This window comes from Leptodactylus fuscus, chromosome 1 (genome assembly GCF_031893055.1).
Source record: "Leptodactylus fuscus isolate aLepFus1 chromosome 1, aLepFus1.hap2, whole genome shotgun sequence".
NCBI lineage: Eukaryota > Metazoa > Chordata > Amphibia > Anura > Leptodactylidae > Leptodactylus > Leptodactylus fuscus.
This window is the reverse complement of record NC_134265.1, coordinates 238,108,416-238,131,329: the sequence shown is the minus strand read 5'-3', so window position 1 is coordinate 238,131,329 and position 22,914 is coordinate 238,108,416. Positions and strand designations below refer to the sequence as shown.

The following is a 22,914-nucleotide window of genomic DNA, read 5'->3' as shown; positions in this document are numbered from 1 at the left end:
ACCCAATAGAACTCCTAACACGTCTCCCAGGGAGACGCCGCGCAGCAAGGAGACCACGGCGACTCCGTATCCTGACAAGTACTGTGTGCAGATACGCGTATCTAATCCTTTGGCGTGTGGTACTGTGGGCAGATGCGTCTATCTAATCCTCTGGCATGTGATACTGTGTGCTGACCCGTGTATCTAATCCTTCAGCATGTGGTACTTTGTGCAGACAGGCGTATCTAATCCTCTGGTGTGTAGAAATGTGTGCAGACGCGTGTATCTAATCCTCTGCCATGCGATACTTTGTGCTGACATGTGTATCTAATCCTCCAGTCTGTGGTATTTTGTGTAGACTCATGTATCTAATCCTCTGGCATGTGGAACTGTATGCAGACGCGCGTATCTAATCTTTTGGCACATGGTACTTTGTGCAGACACGTGTATCTAATCCTCTGGCATGTGGAACTGTGAGCAGACGCACGTATCTAATCCTCTTGCATGTGGAACTGTGTGCAGATGCGTGTATCTAATCCTTTGGCTTGTGGAACTGTGTGCAGACGCGCGTATCTAATCCTCTGACATATGATATTGTGTGCTCACCTGTATATCTAATCCTCTGATGCGTGTATCTCAGCTTGGTTATCAGTGTTGGATTGTACATATGCAGTAACTGTGTGTATTACAGTTGGAATATGAGTGAAAGACTTGCAGGTTTGTTTTGACTAATGGGGGGTCATGGTCTTGGGAAAGCTGTATCTCCAGAATGGTATGTCCGAGTATGTTGGGTTCTCGTCTTAAACCTTCCCGGACACCTGAAGTATCTGTTTGCCAAATTTGGTGACGATCGGTCCAGTCATTTGGTCGCGCATAAAGAACAGACAGTCAGACAGATAGACAGACAGACAGGCAGACAGAAATTCATTTTTATAAGATGGAGATACAAATATATATGCACAAATATGCAGGTGACCTGTCTGCTAAATCCCATGAGTTGGCTTTATATTGCCAAAAATAGTGTGATTTTGTATTTGTCATGTTTTTGATAATTTTTGTATGTTTTCTTTATTGCAGGTATTTATGAGCCGACATTTCTTGTACAACTGCAGTGAACCTACCCTGGATGTAAAAATTGCCTTTTGTCAGGTGTGTGTTCCTTACAGGTAAAACAAGGTACCGTATGAATTTGTATTTCCATTTTACCTTCCAAAATATTCACTTTATCATTTCATAGTTTCCTAATTTCATTTGTGCGACTGTCAATGTTACATTGCAATGCAAGTTACACACCATGTTTTATTGACTATAAGAAATTTTATAACATAGTTCTTTTTGGCAACTGCAATGGATAGTCCATTGACAGTGAAGTATTACAGGTAGTGTGAGGAACTACAATAATGGGAGGGTCTGCGCTTTCTTTTGTGAGAACTGTTTTTATTTACATGTGGCAGGTCTATGGTCCTTCTTCTAGACCATGCGGCACCCACTTAGCCTTTACAGTATTTCGATTAGGTTGGTATGGCTGGATGGCCAAATTAGGGGTCGCTAACACCTGGATACAAGCCGTCATGATAGACAGGGCTGTATGGAGAAACTGCAAACTGTAGAATTCAATGTATTCCACAAAAAGAAAACCTGGTGGGCATGCGCTCCTTTGGTAGTGACAACTGAAGCCGGAAATAGCAAAAGATTCGACTTTTATTGATACACAGATAACGCGTTTCAGGGTCTACAGTGTTCATACAAACACCACCTCTTCATCAGATCTAATTGAAAACAACAATAATGATACAAAATCAATAAAATATAGATGTATACATAAAAACAAAAATCAAATATCAAATGACTGATCCCAGGCACTTGAGAGTATATCCATACATACACAAACTTATTACTGGAAAGCATATGATCCAAACAAACTGATATTTTGTAAAATATAGAAAAAAGTGATTCTATGATAACTGGACCATATATCATAACAGATCTCATACATCAAAGAGGATAGACGATATTTCCTCTAGTGTTTTCACATATGCCAGATAACACATAATGGTCCTGTATATTTGTTCAATGTTTAAGCCTGTTTAATAATAATAAGACTTTGTAACAGCAAATTATGCGCATCCAAAATGAAAATGCAGACCCAAACATAAAAATAAGCTTGTTTGACATACGTTATTTACAGTATTAGCGCTGTAGAGCATACAGTTAGCTGCTGTGGGCTAAAGGAGGATCTTATAGATCTAAAAGCCGGCGCTGAAGGGACCCATGTGTCCCACCCGCTGACAGCCATGAAAAAGAAGGTGCGCGCATGCGCAGAGCAACTGCTGCATGTAGCTGGTGTGTCTTCTGGCGTCAGAGGCAGTCTGTGCAAGTGCCGAATCCCGTGCTATTCTGTATGCTGAACACTCAATGTGTTTATAGGACTATGGACATTAAATGTATGGCGCTACAGAAGGTGAAGTTTATTTTTAGTTTATACAGATTATTTCAGTCTCAAAAATGCTTAAAGAAGTTGTCCAAGTTTTTTTTTTTTAATGCTTGAGAAACCGGGGAAGGTGAAAAAAGAAATCATACTCGCCTGTACCCGTGGCTCCAGTGGCCACCCATTGTATTCTAGTCCCTCTACTCTGGCAGCTTCTCAAAGTGAAACAGTTCACTGGCCATGATGTCACGGACATGTCACTGGCCATGATGTTAGGATCCCTCCTGCTGATTGCGTGCCCTTTACTAAGGCCATTGATTGGCCTCAGTGGTCACGTGTGGACTGAGAAGACCAGACTGTGCTGGGAGGCACCGACGCACCTTAGAAATGTGATTAATTTTTTTTTATATTTTTCACTGCCCCTGGCTCATTTATACATTAAATGGGTTTATCCATTTTTGCCTGCACAATCCTTTTAAATAGAAGGTGGATGAATATGGATACACCATAAACACTTGTTTTGTATGTGGAGAGGGTAAAAGTCACATCTGAACCTTATTTTCAGTAGTTTGTCTCCAGTACGGAAAAAGTATTAGACACTGGGGCACATTTATCAATACTAAACTTTGCACAAATCCATTTTGTAGTTTTAGAAATACTTATGACTATGTCGTATGGAACTTCATAAATATAGTGTAGAATCTAGAATCCCCAAAATTCCCACTGAAATACCATCCATCTAAAAGCGTTGAGCATCAAAAGGGAACAAATATGAACAATATGCACAAAATATGTGAACAAAATACTTAATTTACAGTCTGTAAGGAACAAATATTTGACGCATGCTTCAAAAACCCTACTATTTTTGGTGCAAAATAAACAGACACAAATTGTCACGTACTTATTGAGGAGACAAATGTGTATTTTATCGTTAGACACCATTCTGGTGCACATTTTTTAAAAGTGTCGAGACAGTTGTATTTTTCTGTTTTTTCTGGTCTGGTGCACACAGTACATTTTGGTGTAAATGTAGAAAAGTGTTAGACTTCTATTGTTAAGTATGCCCCATTGTGTTTTACTGTATGGAGCAAATTAACATATGTAAGCCAGCTGTATCTGCTCTACCAAACAATGTGGAAAATCTTAAATATTTCAAGGTTTCTTTTTAGATAGTCTCTCTTCTTAAAACAATGCTAAAAGTGAACCTTTAGAGAGATATTAAATGAAAGTTGACTAAAATGGCCAAATCCATTTAGTTTACCATCATTTTAATTACATTATATTAGTACAGATGTTATAGCTTAAAGGGGCTCTATCATTTTTAACTAATAACATCCAGGGGTCGCTTCAGGTCGCCTCATGGGAGGTGCGGCACTGATCACATCCTTGCATAGCTTTTAGAAAGGCTATTCCAGACCTACCTTTACATACTAAAGGTAAGTGTGGAATAGCCTCTCTAAAAGCTATGCAAGGATGTGATTAGTTAAAAATAACTTTTGCCAATGATAGAGCCCCTTTAAAACCTTGTTGTAAATTTATAATTCTTAAGGATTTTTTTTTTTAATTTCTAAAAGCTATTTATTAACTTTTAGTTCCCCTTGGGGGTTTGAGCATACACTCATTGGATCCCTTATAATATAGACTACAATACTATACTTCTATGGTAATATGGTAAAAATGGTAACCAGATGTCATACTAACCATACATAGAGCCATTTGATCACCATAGGGAGTACATTCCCTCTAATAACCACTCATATGCCATGATCACACTTGGCTGTACCTTCTGAGATGTAAATTGTCCCATGCAAAACAGCAGGCACCCACCAGCTATGGCACTAGCTGAATTCCCAAGCCATATAGAAATGAGCAAATTTCACAAAAATTTGATTCGGTAGCTTCACTGAATTATCCAAAATGATTTGATTTGTGGCAAATTGTTTTAAACAAACAGCTATTTCCTGGCTGCAGAGAGCCTGTATAGTAGTGTAGAATCACTCGTTCAGCACTATAGACTGCAGTACACGTAGCTTGCAGTCTATAGAGCACGTTAGCTTATGCAGACACATAGGTTGACTTCTTCACTTCCTGGCAGGATCAACCAGGTAGTGGGGGATGCAGGGAGCCTGGGGTCACTGGCTAGACCGCGGGTTGCAGAAAAGTATATGGACAACCCGATCTCGCTGCAAGGGGTGCAGAGGGGAGGACATTTGGCATCGCGGAACCCCTTGGATGCTGTGATCATGTTTGACCCCGGCATCCAAGGGGTTAAAAAACCAATTGAAGCTATGCTCCAACCAGGGGTTCTAAAGCAGGAGTTTAGGTGTCAGTTACAGCTAACACCCGCTCTCAATACTGTAGGCGGGCGCAAAGGAGTTAAAGGGCTGTGATATCACAGGATGGGCTGGCTGGTTTCTGATTGGTTGCATGCATGGCATTGTGGGTGATGTTGCGTTCCCAGAGTTCCTTAACCCATGTCCTAACTTGCAGCAGCCATTTTATGAGAAAATGCAATTCGTTACCATGAAGCATGAGGAAATCTGGATTGGATGCAAATTGAATATTCGCATGAAATTCGGATTGAAGTCCATTTTGTTAGCTTTGATTTGCTCATCTCTAATAAACACCTGACATCCACTGTACATGTATAGTGCATGTCAGGAATGGGTTAATGACTATGTGCAGTACATCTTTCCTTCTCTATGGTAACAGACTACAAACAAAACCTTGTGTCCCCTATTCTCGCTTGAATACATTTCATAGGTTACTGAAAATAGGTGACAGATGGAAGGGAGTATGACTGTGGGATTACGCTATACAGAGCTTGTTTGTCTTCTGTTGTAATGAAAATTCATAGCTGTGCTTAGAGACTTTCTGCATAAAATTGTACCATAATTCTACTGAGGACAGTTTGCTTTGTTTTTTTCAGCTAGATGCACACATATGCGCATGTACACTGTATGACAGGGCTCGGCATTTGTGATCTAAATAAAAATCACAATTAATTAATTAATTAATTAATTAATTGTGAATTTTATTTGGGTCACAATTGCCGATCCCTGTCATACAGTGTACCTGCTTATTTTCATGACGTACACCCATCATAGGCCTCACTAAGCGAAAAACAGCTAAAAAATGTTGCCTAAAAAAATTCCAGCAAAAACGGCACCTGGCCCCTCATGAACGAAATCTTCAAATGTTAATATGATCTGTGTAAAGATTTCTTAGCCTGAATGTACACTTTATATACTGTACATATCTGATTAGTATCATGCAATGTAGTGAGGGGGTGTTCACACTTGCACCCGAGTCCATTCATTTGGACATGCAGGATTTTGTGTCCGGCCAAAAAACCTGTTTCCCCGTGGAGAAGCCACATACAGACACTGGCAGTTTGCTTTTAAAACCCATTCAACAGAAAGGGTTTTAAAACTGACCGTCGGAAAGCTGTTCCCTAACCAGTTTCTGTGGGGAAACCATTTTTTTTTTTTTTGCCGGACACAAAACCCTGCATATCTGACTTTGTCCAGCCAAAAAAAAACGGTTTCCCCGCAAAGAGGCTGCATACGGTCACCGACATTTTTTTCTTAAAACCCATTCAAATAAATGGGTTTTAAAGCTGACCACCGGGAAGCCATCACTAGGGTTGAGCGATCGTGTTCGGAAAAGATCGGATTCTGATCGGCGATCGAGAAAATTTCACAATCACGATCGGAATTCCCGAACACGGATCTTTTTAGGTGGGATTGAGATCGGTGATTAATTTCCACAATGCTTGGCCAGTAGCAAAGTAGCTACAAATGTTAGCCTTCACACTAACTATACGCTCCCCTCACTCTGAGCGGAGTGTATACTCAGTGTGAAGGCTCGGCTGCGGTTCCATAGGAATGAATGGAAGCAGCAGGCACACAGCCTTAACCCCCTGCGCGCTGGCTGCGTCCATTCATTCTAATGGGAGACTAGCTAACATCTCTATTAGCTACTTACCTGCAGAGATGGCTGGTCCGATGCCCGGTGTTCTCGTTCTTCTTCGCCTCGCTGCCCCCACCTCCCAGGTTAGTGTTAAAGAGCTAGGAAGAAGGCGGGGATTGTGGCTTAGAAGAGTGTGGGCTGGTACAGGGCAGTGAGATGTGACGTCTCTCCTCCTAGTACCCGCCCACACTCTCCTAACCTGGGAGGCAGGGGGGCAGTGAGGTGAAGAAGAACGAGAACACCGAGGGCACCGGACCAGCCATCTCTGCAGGTAAGTGGACACCAGGGGGGACTAAGTAGTCAGAGGATTAAGAAAAAAATCCTCTGGCTACTTAGTGATTAAAAAAATCCCATTGACTTGCATTGGGAACGGAATTGGGATCAAGATCGGGTTCGAATGAAAAATGATCGGAAATCGGATTTCATTATCTATCCTGAAAAGTCAAGATCGGCTCAACCCTAGCCATCACCTATCCAGTTTCTCTGAGGAATGGGACGGAGACCCGGCAGGCGGACACGGGCTCAAGTGTGAATGCCCCCTTGAGTTAGATTATAACGCCACAAAACACTTTGATTCTGTATAGAATCTAGTTTACTAACATCTAAATTGTATCAATGCCAAACATAATGGGGACAATTTATTAAGACCATTGTTTTTGTCACTTTAGTGCATTGGCAACAAATGTCTTAGAATTATTAAGACATTCCATACTCTGGTGTAGGTTTCAGCTATAACTTGCGCTAATTTTCTGGCTTAAGTTACAAAAAATTTGTTGGTGTAGTACTACTTCTATAGAAAAATTGTTTTATTCAAGGAAATATGGCAAAAGCATCTGTGCTAGAATTCAAAAATAGGTTTTCAATGATTCACTTTATATTTCCAAGCCACAGCCCATAATGTGGTTCTCATAGATTTTTATGTGGAACAAGATTTGCTGCAAAACATATTTCAGATGATCAATAACCTCATGTAACAAACAATAGTGTATTGCTGCAGTTTAATGGATGTCTCGATACATCTCATTTCATAAGCAAAATGATGACATTCCAAGTCTTTCAAACTGTTTTAGTTCCCTGGAGAAGGAAAGTCATATGAAATTTCTGCATGAGTTATGACTCCTGAAATGCGCTTACTAAATCACATTTGTGTTTCATTTTCATCATATGAATGTATATGATGTTATTTTAAAGCATGTTATTGTTAACTATTTCACATGGATGCGTATGGGTGCTTGAGATATAGAACAGAACTGAATAAGTCCATGTCCATTCCATTGCAGTAAAGGAGAGTGCTAGTATGTCAGCATGCTGTAAAGCTGAACATGGTTTTATGCTCAAAAATCTTTTTCTTAAAAGTGGTACTTTAGACTAAGATCCCACACATCAAGCCACAGAAATTTTTTTTTATGGAATTATCCATTTACTTGCAGCCCCTTTAAATCTTCTGTACATTTTCAGTACTATCTTCTTTTAAAGAGTAAATGTACATTATGGTAAGTGGCCTCTGGCATTGGGAATGTGGCAATATGGCACTCTACTCAGCAGGCATGCCATGACCAACATAATGCTGAGTTCACACAGAGTTTTTCCGGCTCCAAAAAACGCCTCCCATTGACTTCAGTGGGAGTCGTTCACTTCTTTTTTCCGCTAGCGTTTTTTTCCCACCCCCAGAAAAAAGAAGCGAGCTGCCCTATCTTGCCACAGATTCTGCAGCTGAATCAGCCTCGGCGTCCGTGGCGCGACACTCCCTCCCTACTAAGCCCATTCATTTGGCCCTAATCAGGAGCGGAATGCCACAACTGGATGCCGGTGCACTGCATCGGCATCCAGTCGCGGCTAGCTGCGGGAGGCGTTTTTTGGAGACGGATTCTGATGCGGATTCTGTATCAAAATCCGGACCAAAAAACTCTGTGTGAACTCAGCATAACACTTCTCTGTCCGGCCTTCACAGAGCCGCTGCCCGGACACCGCCCCTAGCAAGTTACCTGGAGTTTCTCCAGTGGAGAAGGGTCCACAAATGTCACCTGTCTTCACACTGTGGTATTCCTCTTCACTGTAGATGTTGTGATAGTGGATCTTCACAGGTTCAACACACACAGTAGTGTGCTAGTATTAGTTGTCCAACCCTACTGTCATATCAAGGGATCCATGACGTCACAGTCGGTGAGGAGGTTCACTTGAAGAAGACATCGGAGCTGCAGGACCGGACCATGTTGGGACACCGAAGCACCAAGGACAGGTGAGTATGATTTTTCTTTTCACCTCCCCCGACCTATTTAAAAAATAATTTTTTTTGTCCGGACAACTTCTTTAACGTGTATTGGTGGGAAATGTTCTATAATTTGATTTTTTTTCTGGTTGGCATATACTAAACATATAGGTGACTGAAATACAGTATATATAATAACAATTGTAAAAATACAGTACTATCACTGTAAGTCTTCAACTATTAGGACATTTTAATATTGTCTTTTTGTACCTATGTATCCTATTCTTCATCATAGCACTTAAGTTAACATTTTTACATTGCCAGTTATGAATCATTTGTGACCCCTAATAGTACTGTGACTTTTCTATATATAACCTTGCACCCTTACCTTTACCATTGACGTCATGTTAAAGCAGGCTTTGTGTTTAAGGATATTATTGATTATCGTTGTAGCCTTTTTCTGTATGTTCTCGCCTGTGAAATAAGATATTATCTAGTGTATTTGTCATGCTGTGGCCTTGTAGAGAAATGTCTCAGTAATTCTTTTAACAAGTACCCCCGGGACTTGGCATTTTAGAAAGTTCAGAGAATTTTCAACTTTCTTTCCTTGTAAGGTTCTAGATGTGATTACTGTGGATGGATACACAAAGAGTAACATTATGACTATCAGCGCGGATTAAGTCACCAATCTTTAATTAATGTCTACAACTGCGGTATGTAACTCTGGGTCCTGAAGAAGTGCGAAGCTGGCACTAACACTGTGTCTTACTCTTATACACTCTTTAGGCAGTGTAATGTGTGACCTTTTCCAGTATCGTACAAAATGTGTTTCAAAGGTAATTACCTTCTTACTTTGATGTGGAAAACCCTAGTTATGAGTAAGGCGAACTTTAAACCAGGCATCTAGGGATTTACCAGATGTATTACATTGGTTTATGCTGCAATATACATGGTACATGTTTAGACAGTGTGTCCACCTTTACACTACCTGGTTGGTTTTCTTTGTGCAATAATATTTCACCTAGATTTTGGTTGACATCTCAAATCTCAAGTCATATTCCCTTTCACATCAAGCATGTTGTATAAAGGAAAAAAGTATATAGTACAGATCATGTAAGGTAATTCTGAAGCTTTTAGCTCTGTAAATGTTTCCCATTGTGTGCATTGGGTTTCTGATATTTTTCACTTTACATACAAATGTTGAAACAAATGAAAATGCTTCCTGATGTGAAATAACAAACTCGTATAACTCTTATTTATTTGTTATTATTGGACACAGAACTTTTTCCAAGGTGTGTATTGACATCAGTTTCTCTGTTTGGGAGCTGGTTAGGAAGTCATCTTTTTTATATGTGTTGTTGTGTGTTGTTGTGACATTTTTTTTAAAAAAAGAAGACCTTTCGTTATCTCCAGCAATTCTAGTTCTTAGCATCTGTTAATAGGCACCACTCCTCTGATTCTAATACAGTTGGGATTTTTTCTCTAGTGCTCACCGTTCCTGGGCAAAAAGCACAGCTAGTGTTGATGCCTGATGTGCTGTATAAGCTCTGTAATGTCAGAAGGGCAGTGTCAGGCAGGGGGTGTGATTCAGAGCTCCAATCAGAGGCAGCCAGTGTCAGAGCTCAGAATCACACCCCTTGTCTGCATCTGCCTGGCTTCATGCCCCTGACAGTACGGAGTCTAAATAGTATATCAGGGACCACAACTAATAACATTAATAATAATAATAAATTTTATTTATATTTCGCCAACATATTCCGCAGCGCTGTACAATTTGTAGGGTTCAAATACAGACAGAAAGATACATTACAAAGAAAGTCATTTCACACAATGGGACTGAGGGCCCTTGAGAAAACATTTCAAATGTCCTAAAATCATTGGAGCTACAGAGCTGGAGTTGTTGAAGGTGGTGAAAGGTCCTCTTTAAGTGGATTATTTAAATCCCAGGACCCAGGTGGGCTATGGTGTCTTGAAGTTATGTGCCCATAGACATGAGACTAAAAATAGATAATTACAACTACATACCTCCCAACTGTTGAAGAACAGATAGAGGGACAAAATAGCATACAAATTTAGCTCCGCCCACTTTCATGTTGACTCCGCCCATTGTCATTCATTTTCCATGTGCCCCCACACAGTATAATCCTCCTACAGTCACCCTAACATTATACACCCCCACATTATAATGTTCCCTTCCAACTGCCCCACAGTATTAAGTCCCTCTCATGGTGCCCCAGTTTAAACTGAGGAAAACTAGAAGGAGACATGAAACTGGGGCAGCTCGAGGGGGACATCAACAGTGGGAGTAGTTGGAGGGGGTGCAGTACATTAATGGCAGCTGGAGCAGGACATGAAACGGGGGGCAACTAGTAGAGAACATTAAACTCGGGCAGCTAGAAGCAGACATTAAACAGTAGGGGTAGCTGGAGCGGGACATTAAACTGGGGGCAACTAGAGGCAAACAGGTCCCCCTCCAGCTACTCCCACTTTTAATGCCCCCCTCCAGTTGTCCACAGTTTAATGTCCCCCTTAATGTCCCCACAGTTTAAGTGCGCCCCTTCATCTACCGCCAGTTTCATGTCCCCCCTCCATCTGCCCCAGTTTCATGCCCCCCATCTCTGCCCCCAGTTCCCTGTCCTCCCCTCTATCTCTGTCCCTAGTATAATGTTCCCCTTCCATCCCTGCCTTCAGTATAATGATATTCACCTTTCTTCAATCCCTTGCCATTCTGTCTGCAGTCTCACACACACAGTACAACACATACACACTCACTCACTCACCCACCCTCTCCCCACCCTGCATTTCACATCCAACCCCACTCCCTCCCCTCTCTGTAGCTTGGACTACACATCTCTTCATCTCTTCACTGCACAGGACACTGACACGCTCTCCTAGTCACATGACCGCGTGATGTCACACAGGTCCTTGTACAGTAGTGAAGATTGTTAAGCAAAACACTTCAGGGACAGAGTGGGACATGCAGTAAGCAGCACGGAACCACAGGACTGGAACTTAAAGTCAGGACTCTCCCGCTAAATGCGCGATGGTTGGAAGCTATGCAACTATAGGGAATATTTATTGGATGAAGTTTAACAGTGAAAACTTCTGTATCCCACCGATGATGCACCATCACCAGCTGATGTGTACAGACATCTTAAAACTTTTTGACTTGTATTCTACTTCTATCTATATGACTACTGACAAGCAAAACTAGCTCCTGTTATTGCAACTTCATACTGAATCCTAAAATGTTCAGTATTTTGTGCACCTCTGATCTCACTGGTGAGAACTAGAACCGTGTTTCCCCGATAGTAAGACACCCCCGATAGTAAGACGTAGTGGGACTTTTGGGGGGTGGGCTAATGTAAGACGTACCCCGAAAGTAAGACATAGTAAATGTCTAAAAGTAAAAGTAAGACATATCGTAGTAAACATAAGGCGCATCGGACAGCGCTGCGCCTTATAGTTCGGTGCGCCTTATATATGAACCTAGGCAGGACTATAAGGCGCATTACCCATGAGCGCCTTATAGTCCTGTCTAGGTTCATATATAAGGCGCAGCGCTGTCCGGTGCGCCTTATATGTGATTGAAAGCGGCGGCACGCCGACTTTGCCGGCAGCCGCTTAACCTCCTGCGTGCCAGCCGCTTCTATTCATTTCAATGGCACGCTTCCATTGAAATGAATGGAAGCGCTCGGCACGTGAGGAGTTAAAGGGATTCTGCCATTAAAAGAAGTTCTTTCCTCTGACCACGTTGGAATAGCCTTAAAAAAGGCCATAGCCAGTGCCGCCTTCTTCCTCAGCTGCGTCCGCCCCTTCTGTGTCGTCTTCTTTGGGCCTCATGGATGACGCATGCGCAGTCGGCTCTAACAGGCTCTCGCAGGCTCTCCCTTAACTCCTCCATCAACCCCTGTCATTTTTTTTCTAATATAAGACATACCCCGAAAGTAAGACATAGTGGGACTTTTGGGGGTAAAAATGTAGGACACTGTCTTACTTTCGGGGAAACACGGTATTATTCTTGCATCACTTTACAGTCTATTGTTTCAAAAACTATTTAGGGTATTTTGTGTCTGCCTGTATTCACAAAATGGACAGGGGGTAAAGATTTGGCCATCAACATTGATAGAGCTTGCAGTTACATATTTGTGTATGTATACATGCATGTTTAGAACATTCTGGAGGTTAGTATTTGGTAGTATTTAAAGAATTCACTGTATCATGGATGACATAGCAAAAAACTATAATTCTATTTTCTTTGTAGTTCATTTAACAAGATTAGTCTTCATATTAAATCAACATTTGGAAAAGGATGGATTGCATTGTGTACATGAGTGAAAAAAATATCCTGGCTTCTGACGCTTGGCCAATACCAAACAGCGCTCGCTCGGGCTCTCTCTCTCTATGTATATATCAATCACTTTTTCCAGTAAATGACAGTATTATTTAGTTCCAACTCAGTGTTCTTTTATTGATGTTGCTCAATATTGGTTTCATCCATTTATGTTCCTTGACATTTCTGTACATATGATTCATTAGGCTGGGTTCACACTACCGCCACTGTCCGTCCCGAGGTTTCCGTCATAAACTTTGGGGAAACTGGACAGGGGACAGCTTCCTGCTGGTCAGCTGTAAAGGTGACCGCTGGTGTCCGTATGCGGCCCCTCCACCTGGAAAACGTTTTTTTTTTTTTTTTTGCATGGACACATAGTTCTGCATGTACGACTTTATGTCCGTGAAAAAAAACAAAAACAAAACGGTTTCCAGGCGGAGAAGCCGCATATGCACACTGGCAATCACCTTTAAAAACCCATTCAAATGAATAGGTTTTAAAGCTGACTGCTGGCAAGCCGTCCCCTGTCCAGTTTCCCCAGGTTTTACGATGGAAACCCCGGGGTGGACAGCGGCGGTAGTGTGAACCCAGCCTTAGATGCAACGCTAATACTAATGTAAAATTTCTACATATACATATGTTAGTAAGCATGTATTTGCACAGCATTTGGTTACTCTGTAAGGTACATTACATTTACAGACAGGCCTCTTTCATCTGGCGCCTAAATCTTGTGACAAACAAGGTTTAGGTTCAGTAAGAGAGGTCACGATTGTCTGTACACTATCAGACAGAGTATTGAAAATCTAAAATCTGAGGCATTTCCAATTCATTGGTCGTCTTTATCTTACCCAATTTTGTCATGTATGCAGCTCATGATTCACATACCGTAACTTAGGGGTGGACAATTCATTGAAAACAAATTGAAATGGAAAGTCAGCTCCATTATTTGTTATGAACTTGCTCACATTGATTTTGTCAGTTATTTTGCGTTCACACCATCCTGTCTCACACTTCGATAAAGGATATGTCACTAACTGTACAATCTGTATTATCTACTCAGGGTCATTATATGTGAAGAACTGAAACCCAAATTCAGTGGCATGTAAAATGGGGAGTGTCCTAAAATAATTGTTCATTCTAAAATTCTGTTTGTTCACTTATCAATGAAGTAAAATGTTCAATTAATCTTGATTTTGATATAGGTCACAATTACCCAGCCCTGCTGTAAACTGTAGACATAAAACCTTGTACAAGCTGTCTTGCATTTTTGTGACCAAAGATTACAAACGTCACTTTTGAGGTTACTTAATATATTAATTCTGTGAACAAGAGTCCATTTTGTTCTGTTATGCAAGTTCTGTTTTTCATATTGACCAGTCCAATTTCTTGCAAGAAAGGTAAAAACTAGAGATGAGCGAACACTAAAATGTTCGAGGTTCGAAATTCGATTCGAACAGCCGCTCAATGTTCGTGTGTTCGAACGGGTTTCGAACCCCATTATAGTCTATGGGGAACAGATACTCGTTAAGGGGGAAACCCAAATCCGTGTCTGGAGGGTCACCAAGTCCACTATGACACCCCAGGAAATGATGCCAACACCTCTGGAATGACACTGGGACAGCAGGGGAAGCATGTCTGGGGGCATCTAACACACCAAAGACCCTCTATTACCCCAACATCACAGCCTAACAACTACACACTTTACACACTCAATACCACCTCTCTGACAGTAGGAAAACACCTTGAAACATGTGTATTTGGCACTTGCAGTGAGGAGAGCTTGTCACCAGCAGTGAATTTGGCCCTTGTAGTAAGTTGAGGTTGGCACCAACATTTGTTTTGAAAATCAGGGTGGATTGAGCCTCTAACCAGCAGAGTTTGGGCAAATTCATGGTGGAGGGAGCCTCTAAAAACCCCAGTTTGGACCAATTCATGGTGGAGGGAGCCTCTAACCAGCCCAGTTTGGGCAAATTCATGGTGGAGGGAGCCTCTAAAAAACCCAGTTTGGACCAATTCATGGTGGAGGGAGCCTCTAACCAGCCCAGTTTGGGCAAATTCATGGTGGAGGGAGCCTCTAACCAGCCCAGTTTGGACCAATTAATGGTGGAGGGAGCCTCTAACCAGCCCAGTTTGGACCAATTAATGGTGGAGGGAGCCTCTAACCACCCCAGTTTGGACCAATTCATGGTGGAGGGAGCCTCTAACCAGCCCAGTTTGGACCAATTCATGGTGGAGGGAGCCTCTAAAAAACCCAGTTTGGACCAATTCATGGTGGAGGGAGCCTCTAAACAGCCCAGTTTGGGCAAATTCATGGTGGAGGGAGCCTCTAAAAAACCCAGTTTGGACCAATTCATGGTGGAGGGAGCCTCTAACCAGCCCAGTTTGGGCAAATTCATGGTGGAGGGAGCCTCTAAACAGCCCAGTTTGGGCAAATTCATGGTGGAGGGAGCCTCTAACCAGCCCAGTTTGGACCAATTAATGGTGGAGGGAGCCTCTAACCAGCCCAGTTTGGACCAATTAATGGTGGAGGGAGCCTCTAACCACCCCAGTTTGGACCAATTCATGGTGGAGGGAGCCTCTAAAAACCCCAGTTTGGACCAATTCATGGTGGAGGGAGCCTCTAACCAGCCCAGTTTGGGCAAATTCATGGTGGAGGGAGCCTCTAAACAGCCCAGTTTGGGCAAATTCATGGTGGAGGGAGCCTCTAACCAGCCCAGTTTGGACCAATTAATGGTGGAGGGAGCCTCTAACCAGCCCAGTTTGGACCAATTAATGGTGGAGGGAGCCTCTAACCACCCCAGTTTGGACCAATTCATGGTGGAGGGAGCCTCTAAAAACCCCAGTTTGGACCAATTCATGGTGGAGGGAGCCTCTAACCAGCCCAGTTTGGGCAAATTCATGGTGGAGGGAGCCTCTAAACAGCCCAGTTTGGGCAAATTCATGGTGGAGGGAGCCTCTAACCAGCCCAGTTTGGACCAATTAATGGTGGAGGGAGCCTCTAACCAGCCCAGTTTGGACCAATTAATGGTGGAGGGAGCCTCTAACCACCCCAGTTTGGACCAATTCATGGTGGAGGGAGCCTCTAAACAGCCAAGTTTGGACCAATTCATGGTGGAGGGAGCCTCTAAAAACCCCAGTTTGGACCAATTCATGGTGGAGGGAGCCTCTAACCAGCCCAGTTTGGGCAAATTCATGGTGGAGGGAGCCTCTAAACAGCCCAGTTTGGGCAAATTCATGGTGGAGGGAGCCTCTAACCAGCCCAGTTTGGACCAATTAATGGTGGAGGGAGCCTCTAACCAGCCCAGTTTGGACCAATTAATGGTGGAGGGAGCCTCTAACCAGCCCAGTTTGGACCAATTAATGGTGGAGGGAGCCTCTAACCACCCCAGTTTGGACAAATTCATGGTGGAGGGAGCCTCTAAAAAACCCAGTTTGGACCAATTCATGGTGGAGGGAGCCTCTAAACAGCCCAGTTTGGGCAAATTCATGGTGGAGGGAGCCTCTAAACAGCCCAGTTTGGGCAAATTCATGGTGGAGGGAGCCTCTAACCAGCCCAGTTTGGACCAATTAATGGTGGAGGGAGCCTCTAACCAGCCCAGTTTGGACCAATTCATGGTGGAGGGAGCCTCTAAACAGCCCAGTTTGGGCAAATTCATGGTGGAAGGAGCCTCTAACCAGCAGAGTTGTGGGAAAGCAGGGTGGAGGGAGCCTCTAACCAGCAGAGTTGGTGGAAATCAGGGTGGAGGGAGCCTCTAACCAGCAGAGTTGGGGGAAATCATGTTGGAGGGAGCCTAGTATTAGCAGAATTGTGCAACGCTTATGGTGGATGAGTATGAGGATGCGGAGGAATTGGAGAGGTTGAGTACAGACATGGAGTTTCATGTTGGGGTGCTTTACACAGGTGGGCACAAAAATGAAGGCTCTATCCAGTGGTGGTTCATTTTTATCAAAGTGAGCCGGTCGGCACTCTCAGCTGACAGACGGGTGCGCTTGTCAGTGATGATGCCACCGGCTGCACTGAACACCCTCTCAGATAGGACGCTGGCGGCAGGACAGGACAGCACCTCCAAGGCATATAGGGCAAGTTCAAGCCACAGGTCCAACTTCGACACCCAATACGTGTAGGGCGCAGAGGGGTCGGAGAGGACAGGGCTGTGGTCGGAAAGGTATTCCCGCAACATGCGCCTATACTTCTCACGCCTGGTGACACTAGGACCCTCCGTGGCGGCACTTTGGCGAGGGGGTGCCATCAAGGTGTCCCAGACCTTAGACAGTGTGCCCCTCGTTTGTGTGGACCGGTGAGAACTTGGTTGCCTACTGGAGGAACTGCCCTCCCTGCCGCCACTGTCACATGCTGGAAACATCTCCATCATATTCTGCACCAATTGCCTGTGGCAAGCATTGATGCGATTGGCCCTCCCCTCTACCGGAATAAAAGACGAGATGTTGTTTTTATACCGGGGGTCAAGGATAGCAAAGATCCAGTACTGGTTGTCCTCCATGATTTTGACAATACGCTTGTCGGTTGTAAAGCACCCCAACATGAACTCAGCCATGTCTGCCACAGTGTTAGTTGGCATGACTCCTCTGGCCCCACCGGAAAGTTCAATCTCCATTTCCTCCTCATCCTCCATGTCTACCCATCCGCGCTGCAACAATGGGACGATTCGAAGTTGCCCGGAAGCCTCCTGTATCACCATCACATCATCGGACAACTCTTCTTCCTCCTCCTCCTCCTCCTCCTCCTCCTCCATTAAACGCAGTGAAGCGGACAGATGTGTGGACCTACTCTCCAGCTGTGACGGATCGGATGCTATCCCTAACTCCTCTGTGTGATCTGAGTTATCCCTGATGTCAATCAGGGATTCTCTCAGAACACACAAGAGCGGGATTGTAAGGCTCACCATCGCATCCTCAGAGCTCACCCTCCTTGTGGACTCCTCAAAGACCCGTAGGATGTCACAAAGGTCTCTCATCCATGGCCACTCATGGATGTGAAACTGAGGCAGCTGACTTTGTGGCACCCTAGGGTTTTGTAGCTGGTATTCCATCAAAGGTCTCTGCTGCTCAACCACTCTATTCAACATCTGAAACGTTGAGTTCCAGCGTGTGGGGACGTCGCACAAAAGCCGGTGTTGTGGCACATGCAGGCGTTGCTGGAGAGATTTTAAGCTAGCAGCGGCTACTGTCGACTTGCGAAAGTGGGCGCACATGCGCCGCACTTTCACCAGTAGCTCTGGAACATTGGGGTAGCTCTTTAGGAAACGTTGCACCACTAGGTTGAAGACGTGGGCCAGGCATGGAACATGTTGGAGTCCGGCAAGCTCCAGAGCTGCTACCAGGTTCCGGCCGTTATCACAAACGACCATGCCTGGGCCCAGGTGCAGCGGCTCAAACCATATTGCCGTCTCATCGAGGAGGGCATCCCTCACCTCGGAGGCAGTGTGCTGTCTGTCCCCCAAGCTGATCAGCTTCAGCACAGCCTGCTGACGTCTACCAACGCCAGTGCTGCAACGTTTCCAACTCGTAGCTGGGGTCAATCTAACAGCGGAGGAGGAGGCGGTGGCGGAGGAGGAGGCGGTGGCGGAGGAGGAGGCGGTAGAGGAGGAGGAGGAGGGGGGTGTTCTTCTCGTGTCCCTGCCAGGAATGTTAGGCGGGGAGACGAGGTACACCGGGCCAGTTTGGGAAGCAGTCCCAGCCTCAACTACATTCACCCAGTGTGCCGTCAGTGAAATGTAGCGTCCCTGTCCGCATGCACTTGTCCACGCGTCGGTGGTCAAGTGGACCTTTGTGCAAAGCGCGGAACTAAGGGCCCGCCTGATGTTGAGTGACACGTGCTGGTGCAAGGCGGGGACGGCACACCGGGAGAAGTAGTGACGGCTAGGGACGGCATAGCGAGGTGCCGCAGTTGCCATCAGGTCCAGGAAGGCGGGAGTTTCAACAAGCCGGAACGCCAACATCTCCTGGGCCAGCAGTTTAGCGATGTTGGCGTTCAAGGCTTGCGCGTGTGGGTGGTTAGCAGTGTATTTCTGCCGCCGCTCCAATGTCTGAGAGATGGTGGGTTGTTGTAAAGAAACGCCTGATGGTGCCTTTGATGGTGCAGGAGAAGGAGATAAGACAGGACCAGGGGAGGATGAGGTAGAAGTCAACAAAGTGGCGGAGGCAGATGAAGTGGTGTCCTGGCTCGTCCTCTGGAGTGCATCGCCAGCACAGTCAGCAGTGGCAGTGGCAGAGGCAGAGGCAGAGGCAGTGGCAGTGGCGTGAACGGCAGGCGGCCTTTGTCCTGCCGTTGCTGCCTGCCACTGATTCCAGTGCTTGGATTCCAAATGACGGCGCATTGAAGTGGTGGACAGGTTGCTCTTCTCAGAGCCCCTAATCAATTTCGAGAGGCAAATTGTGCAGACAACACTATATCTGTCCTCGGCGCATTCCTTGAAAAAACTCCACACCTTCGAGAAACGTGCCCTCGAGGTGGGAGTTTTTCGGGGCTGGGTACGAACTGGAACATCTTGGGAGATTCCGGGTGTGGCCTGGCTTCGCCTAAGCTGCTGACCTCTGCCTCTGCCTCTAGCTACCCTTTTTGGTGCTGCACCTGCCTCAACATCCACACTACTTTCCCCGCTTGACATCCCCCCTGTCCAGGTCGGGTCAGTGTCCTCATCATCCACCACTTCCTCTTCCAACTCCTGTCTCATCTCCTCCTCCCGCACAATGCGCCAGTCAACTGGATGCCCTGACGGCAACTGCGTCACATCATCGTCGATGAGGGTGGGTTGCTGGTCATCCACCACCAAATCGAACGGAGATGGAGGAGACTCTAGTGTTTGAGCATCTGGACACAGATGCTCCTCTGTTAGGTTCGTGGAATCGTGACGTGGAGAGGCAGGTTGAGGGACAATGAAAGGAGCGGAGAACAGCTCTGGGGAGCAGGGACAGTTTGGGTTATTGTTCTGTAAAGCTTCGGAATTTTGGGAGGAAGGAAGACAAGACTGTTGGGTAATAGGAGGAGAGGAGGCAGAGTCTGACTGGCTGCTGGACAATGTGCTGTAAGCGTTCTCTGACAGCCATTGCAAGACCTGTTCCTGGTTCTCGGGCCTACTAAGGTTTGTACCCTGCAGTTTAGTTAATGTGGCAAGCAACCCTGGCACTGTGGAGTGGCGCAATGCTTGCTGCCCCACAGGAGTAGGCACGGGACGCCCTGTGGCTTCACTGCTACCTTGCTCCCCAGAACCATTCCCCCGACCTCGCCCACGGCCTCGTCCACGTCCCTTTCCGGGAGCCTTGCGCATTTTGAATTCCTAGTTAGAAATTGGCACTGTATACCAGTAGTAAAAATTGTGGGTGCACGTAACCCCAATATATTCTTTGAATTCCCAGTCAGACACTGGCACTATATGGCAGTAGCAAGAAATGAGGGTATTTGTATTCCCAATATACTCTTTGAATTCCCAGTCAGACAATGGCACTGTATACCAGTAGTAAAAATTGTGGGTGCACGTAACCCCAATATATTCTTTGAATTACCAGTCAGAAACTGGCACTATATGGCAGTAGCAAGAAATGAGGGTATTTATAACCCCAATATATTCTTTGAATTCCCAGTCAGACAATGGCACTGTATACCAGTAGTAAAAATTGTGGGTGCACGTAACCCCAATATATTCTTTGAATTACCAGTCAGAAACTGGCACTATATGGCAGTAGCAAGAAATGAGGGTATTTGTATTCCCAATATACTCTTTGAATTCCCAGTCAGACAATGGCACTGTATACCAGTAGTAAAAATTGTGGGTGCACGTAACCCCAATATATTCTTTGAATTCCCAGTCAGAAACTGGCACTATATGGCAGTAGCAAGAAATGAGGGTATTTGTATTCCCAATATATTCTTTGAATTCCCAGTCAGACAATGGCACTGTATACCAGTAGTAAAAATTGTGGGTGCACGTAACCCCAATATATTCTTTGAATTACCAGTCAGACACTGGCACTATATGGCAGTAGCAAGAAATGAGGGTATTTGTATTCCCAATATATTCTTTGAATTCCCAGTCAGACAATGGCACTGTATACCAGTAGTAAAAATTGTGGGTGCACGTAACCCCAATATATTCTTTGAATTCCCAGTCAGACACTGGCACTATATGGCAGTAGCAAGAAATGAGGGTATTTGTATTCCCAATATATTCTTTGAATTCCCAGTCAGACAATGGCACTGTATACCAGTAGTAAAAATTGTGGGTGCACGTAACCCCAATATATTCTTTGAATTCCCAGTCAGACACTGGCACTATATGGCAGTAGCAAGAAATGAGGGTATTTGTATTCCCAATATACTCTTTGAATTCCCAGTCAGACAATGGCACTGTATACCAGTAGTAAAAATTGTGGGTGCACGTAACCCCAATATATTCTTTGAATTACCAGTCAGAAACTGGCACTATATGGCAGTAGCAAGAAATGAGGGTATTTATAACCCCAATATATTCTTTGAATTCCCAGTCAGACAATGGCACTGTATACCAGTAGTAAAAATTGTGGGTGCACGTAACCCCAATATATTCTTTGAATTACCAGTCAGAAACTGGCACTATATGGCAGTAGCAAGAAATGAGGGTATTTATAACCCCAATATATTCTTTGAATTCCCAGTCAGACAATGGCACTGTATACCAGTAGTAAAAATTGTGGGTGCACGTAACCCCAATATATTCTTTGAATTACCAGTCAGAAACTGGCACTATATGGCAGTAGCAAGAAATGAGGGTATTTGTATTCCCAATATACTCTTTGAATTCCCAGTCAGACAATGGCACTGTATACCAGTAGTAAAAATTGTGGGTGCACGTAACCCCAATATATTCTTTGAATTCCCAGTCAGAAACTGGCACTATATGGCAGTAGCAAGAAATGAGGGTATTTGTATTCCCAATATATTCTTTGAATTCCCAGTCAGACAATGGCACTGTATACCAGTAGTAAAAATTGTGGGTGCACGTAACCCCAATATATTCTTTGAATTACCAGTCAGACACTGGCACTATATGGCAGTAGCAAGAAATGAGGGTATTTGTATTCCCAATATACTCTTTGAATTCCCAGTCAGACAATGGCACTGTATACCAGTAGTAAAAATTGTGGGTGCACGTAACCCCAATATATTCTTTGAATTACCAGTCAGAAACTGGCACTATATGGCAGTAGCAAGAAATGAGGGTATTTATAACCCCAATATATTCTTTGAATTCCCAGTCAGACAATGGCACTGTATACCAGTAGTAAAAATTGTGGGTGCACGTAACCCCAATATATTCTTTGAATTACCAGTCAGAAACTGGCACTATATGGCAGTAGCAAGAAATGAGGGTATTTATAACCCCAATATATTCTTTGAATTCCCAGTCAGACAATGGCACTGTATACCAGTAGTAAAAATTGTGGGTGCACGTAACCCCAATATATTCTTTGAATTCCCAGTCAGAAACTGGCACTATATGGCAGTAGCAAGAAATGAGGGTATTTGTATTCCCAATATACTCTTTGAATTCCCAGTCAGACAATGGCACTGTATACCAGTAGTAAAAATTGTGGGTGCACGTAACCCCAATATATTCTTTGAATTCCCAGTCAGAAACTGGCACTATATGGCAGTAGCAAGAAATGAGGGTATTTGTATTCCCAATATATTCTTTGAATTCCCAGTCAGACAATGGCACTGTATACCAGTAGTAAAAATTGTGGGTGCACGTAACCCCAATATATTCTTTGAATTACCAGTCAGACACTGGCACTATATGGCAGTAGCAAGAAATGAGGGTATTTGTATTCCCAATATATTCTTTGAATTCCCAGTCAGACAATGGCACTGTATACCAGTAGTAAAAATTGTGGGTGCACGTAACCCCAATATATTCTTTGAATTCCCAGTCAGACACTGGCACTATATGGCAGTAGCAAGAAATGAGGGTATTTGTATTCCCAATATATTCTTTG

At 44.1% G+C, this 22,914-nt stretch overlaps 1 protein-coding gene across 4 annotated transcripts in view; it reads left to right on the top strand.

The window, feature by feature from the left end:
• Positions 1–22,914, top strand: part of MAPK10 (mitogen-activated protein kinase 10) — a 211,418-nt gene that overhangs the window by 97,792 nt on the left and 90,712 nt on the right. For 3 of the 4 annotated variants that reach the window (XM_075284712.1, XM_075284703.1, XM_075284727.1), the window contains exon 2: positions 1,057–1,128. In XM_075284712.1, the coding sequence (XP_075140813.1) occupies positions 1,057–1,128 (72 nt within the window). Of the gene's footprint in view, positions 1–1,056; positions 1,156–22,914 lie in introns of all 4 variants that reach the window. The other variant, XM_075284720.1, reaches the window with a different exon arrangement.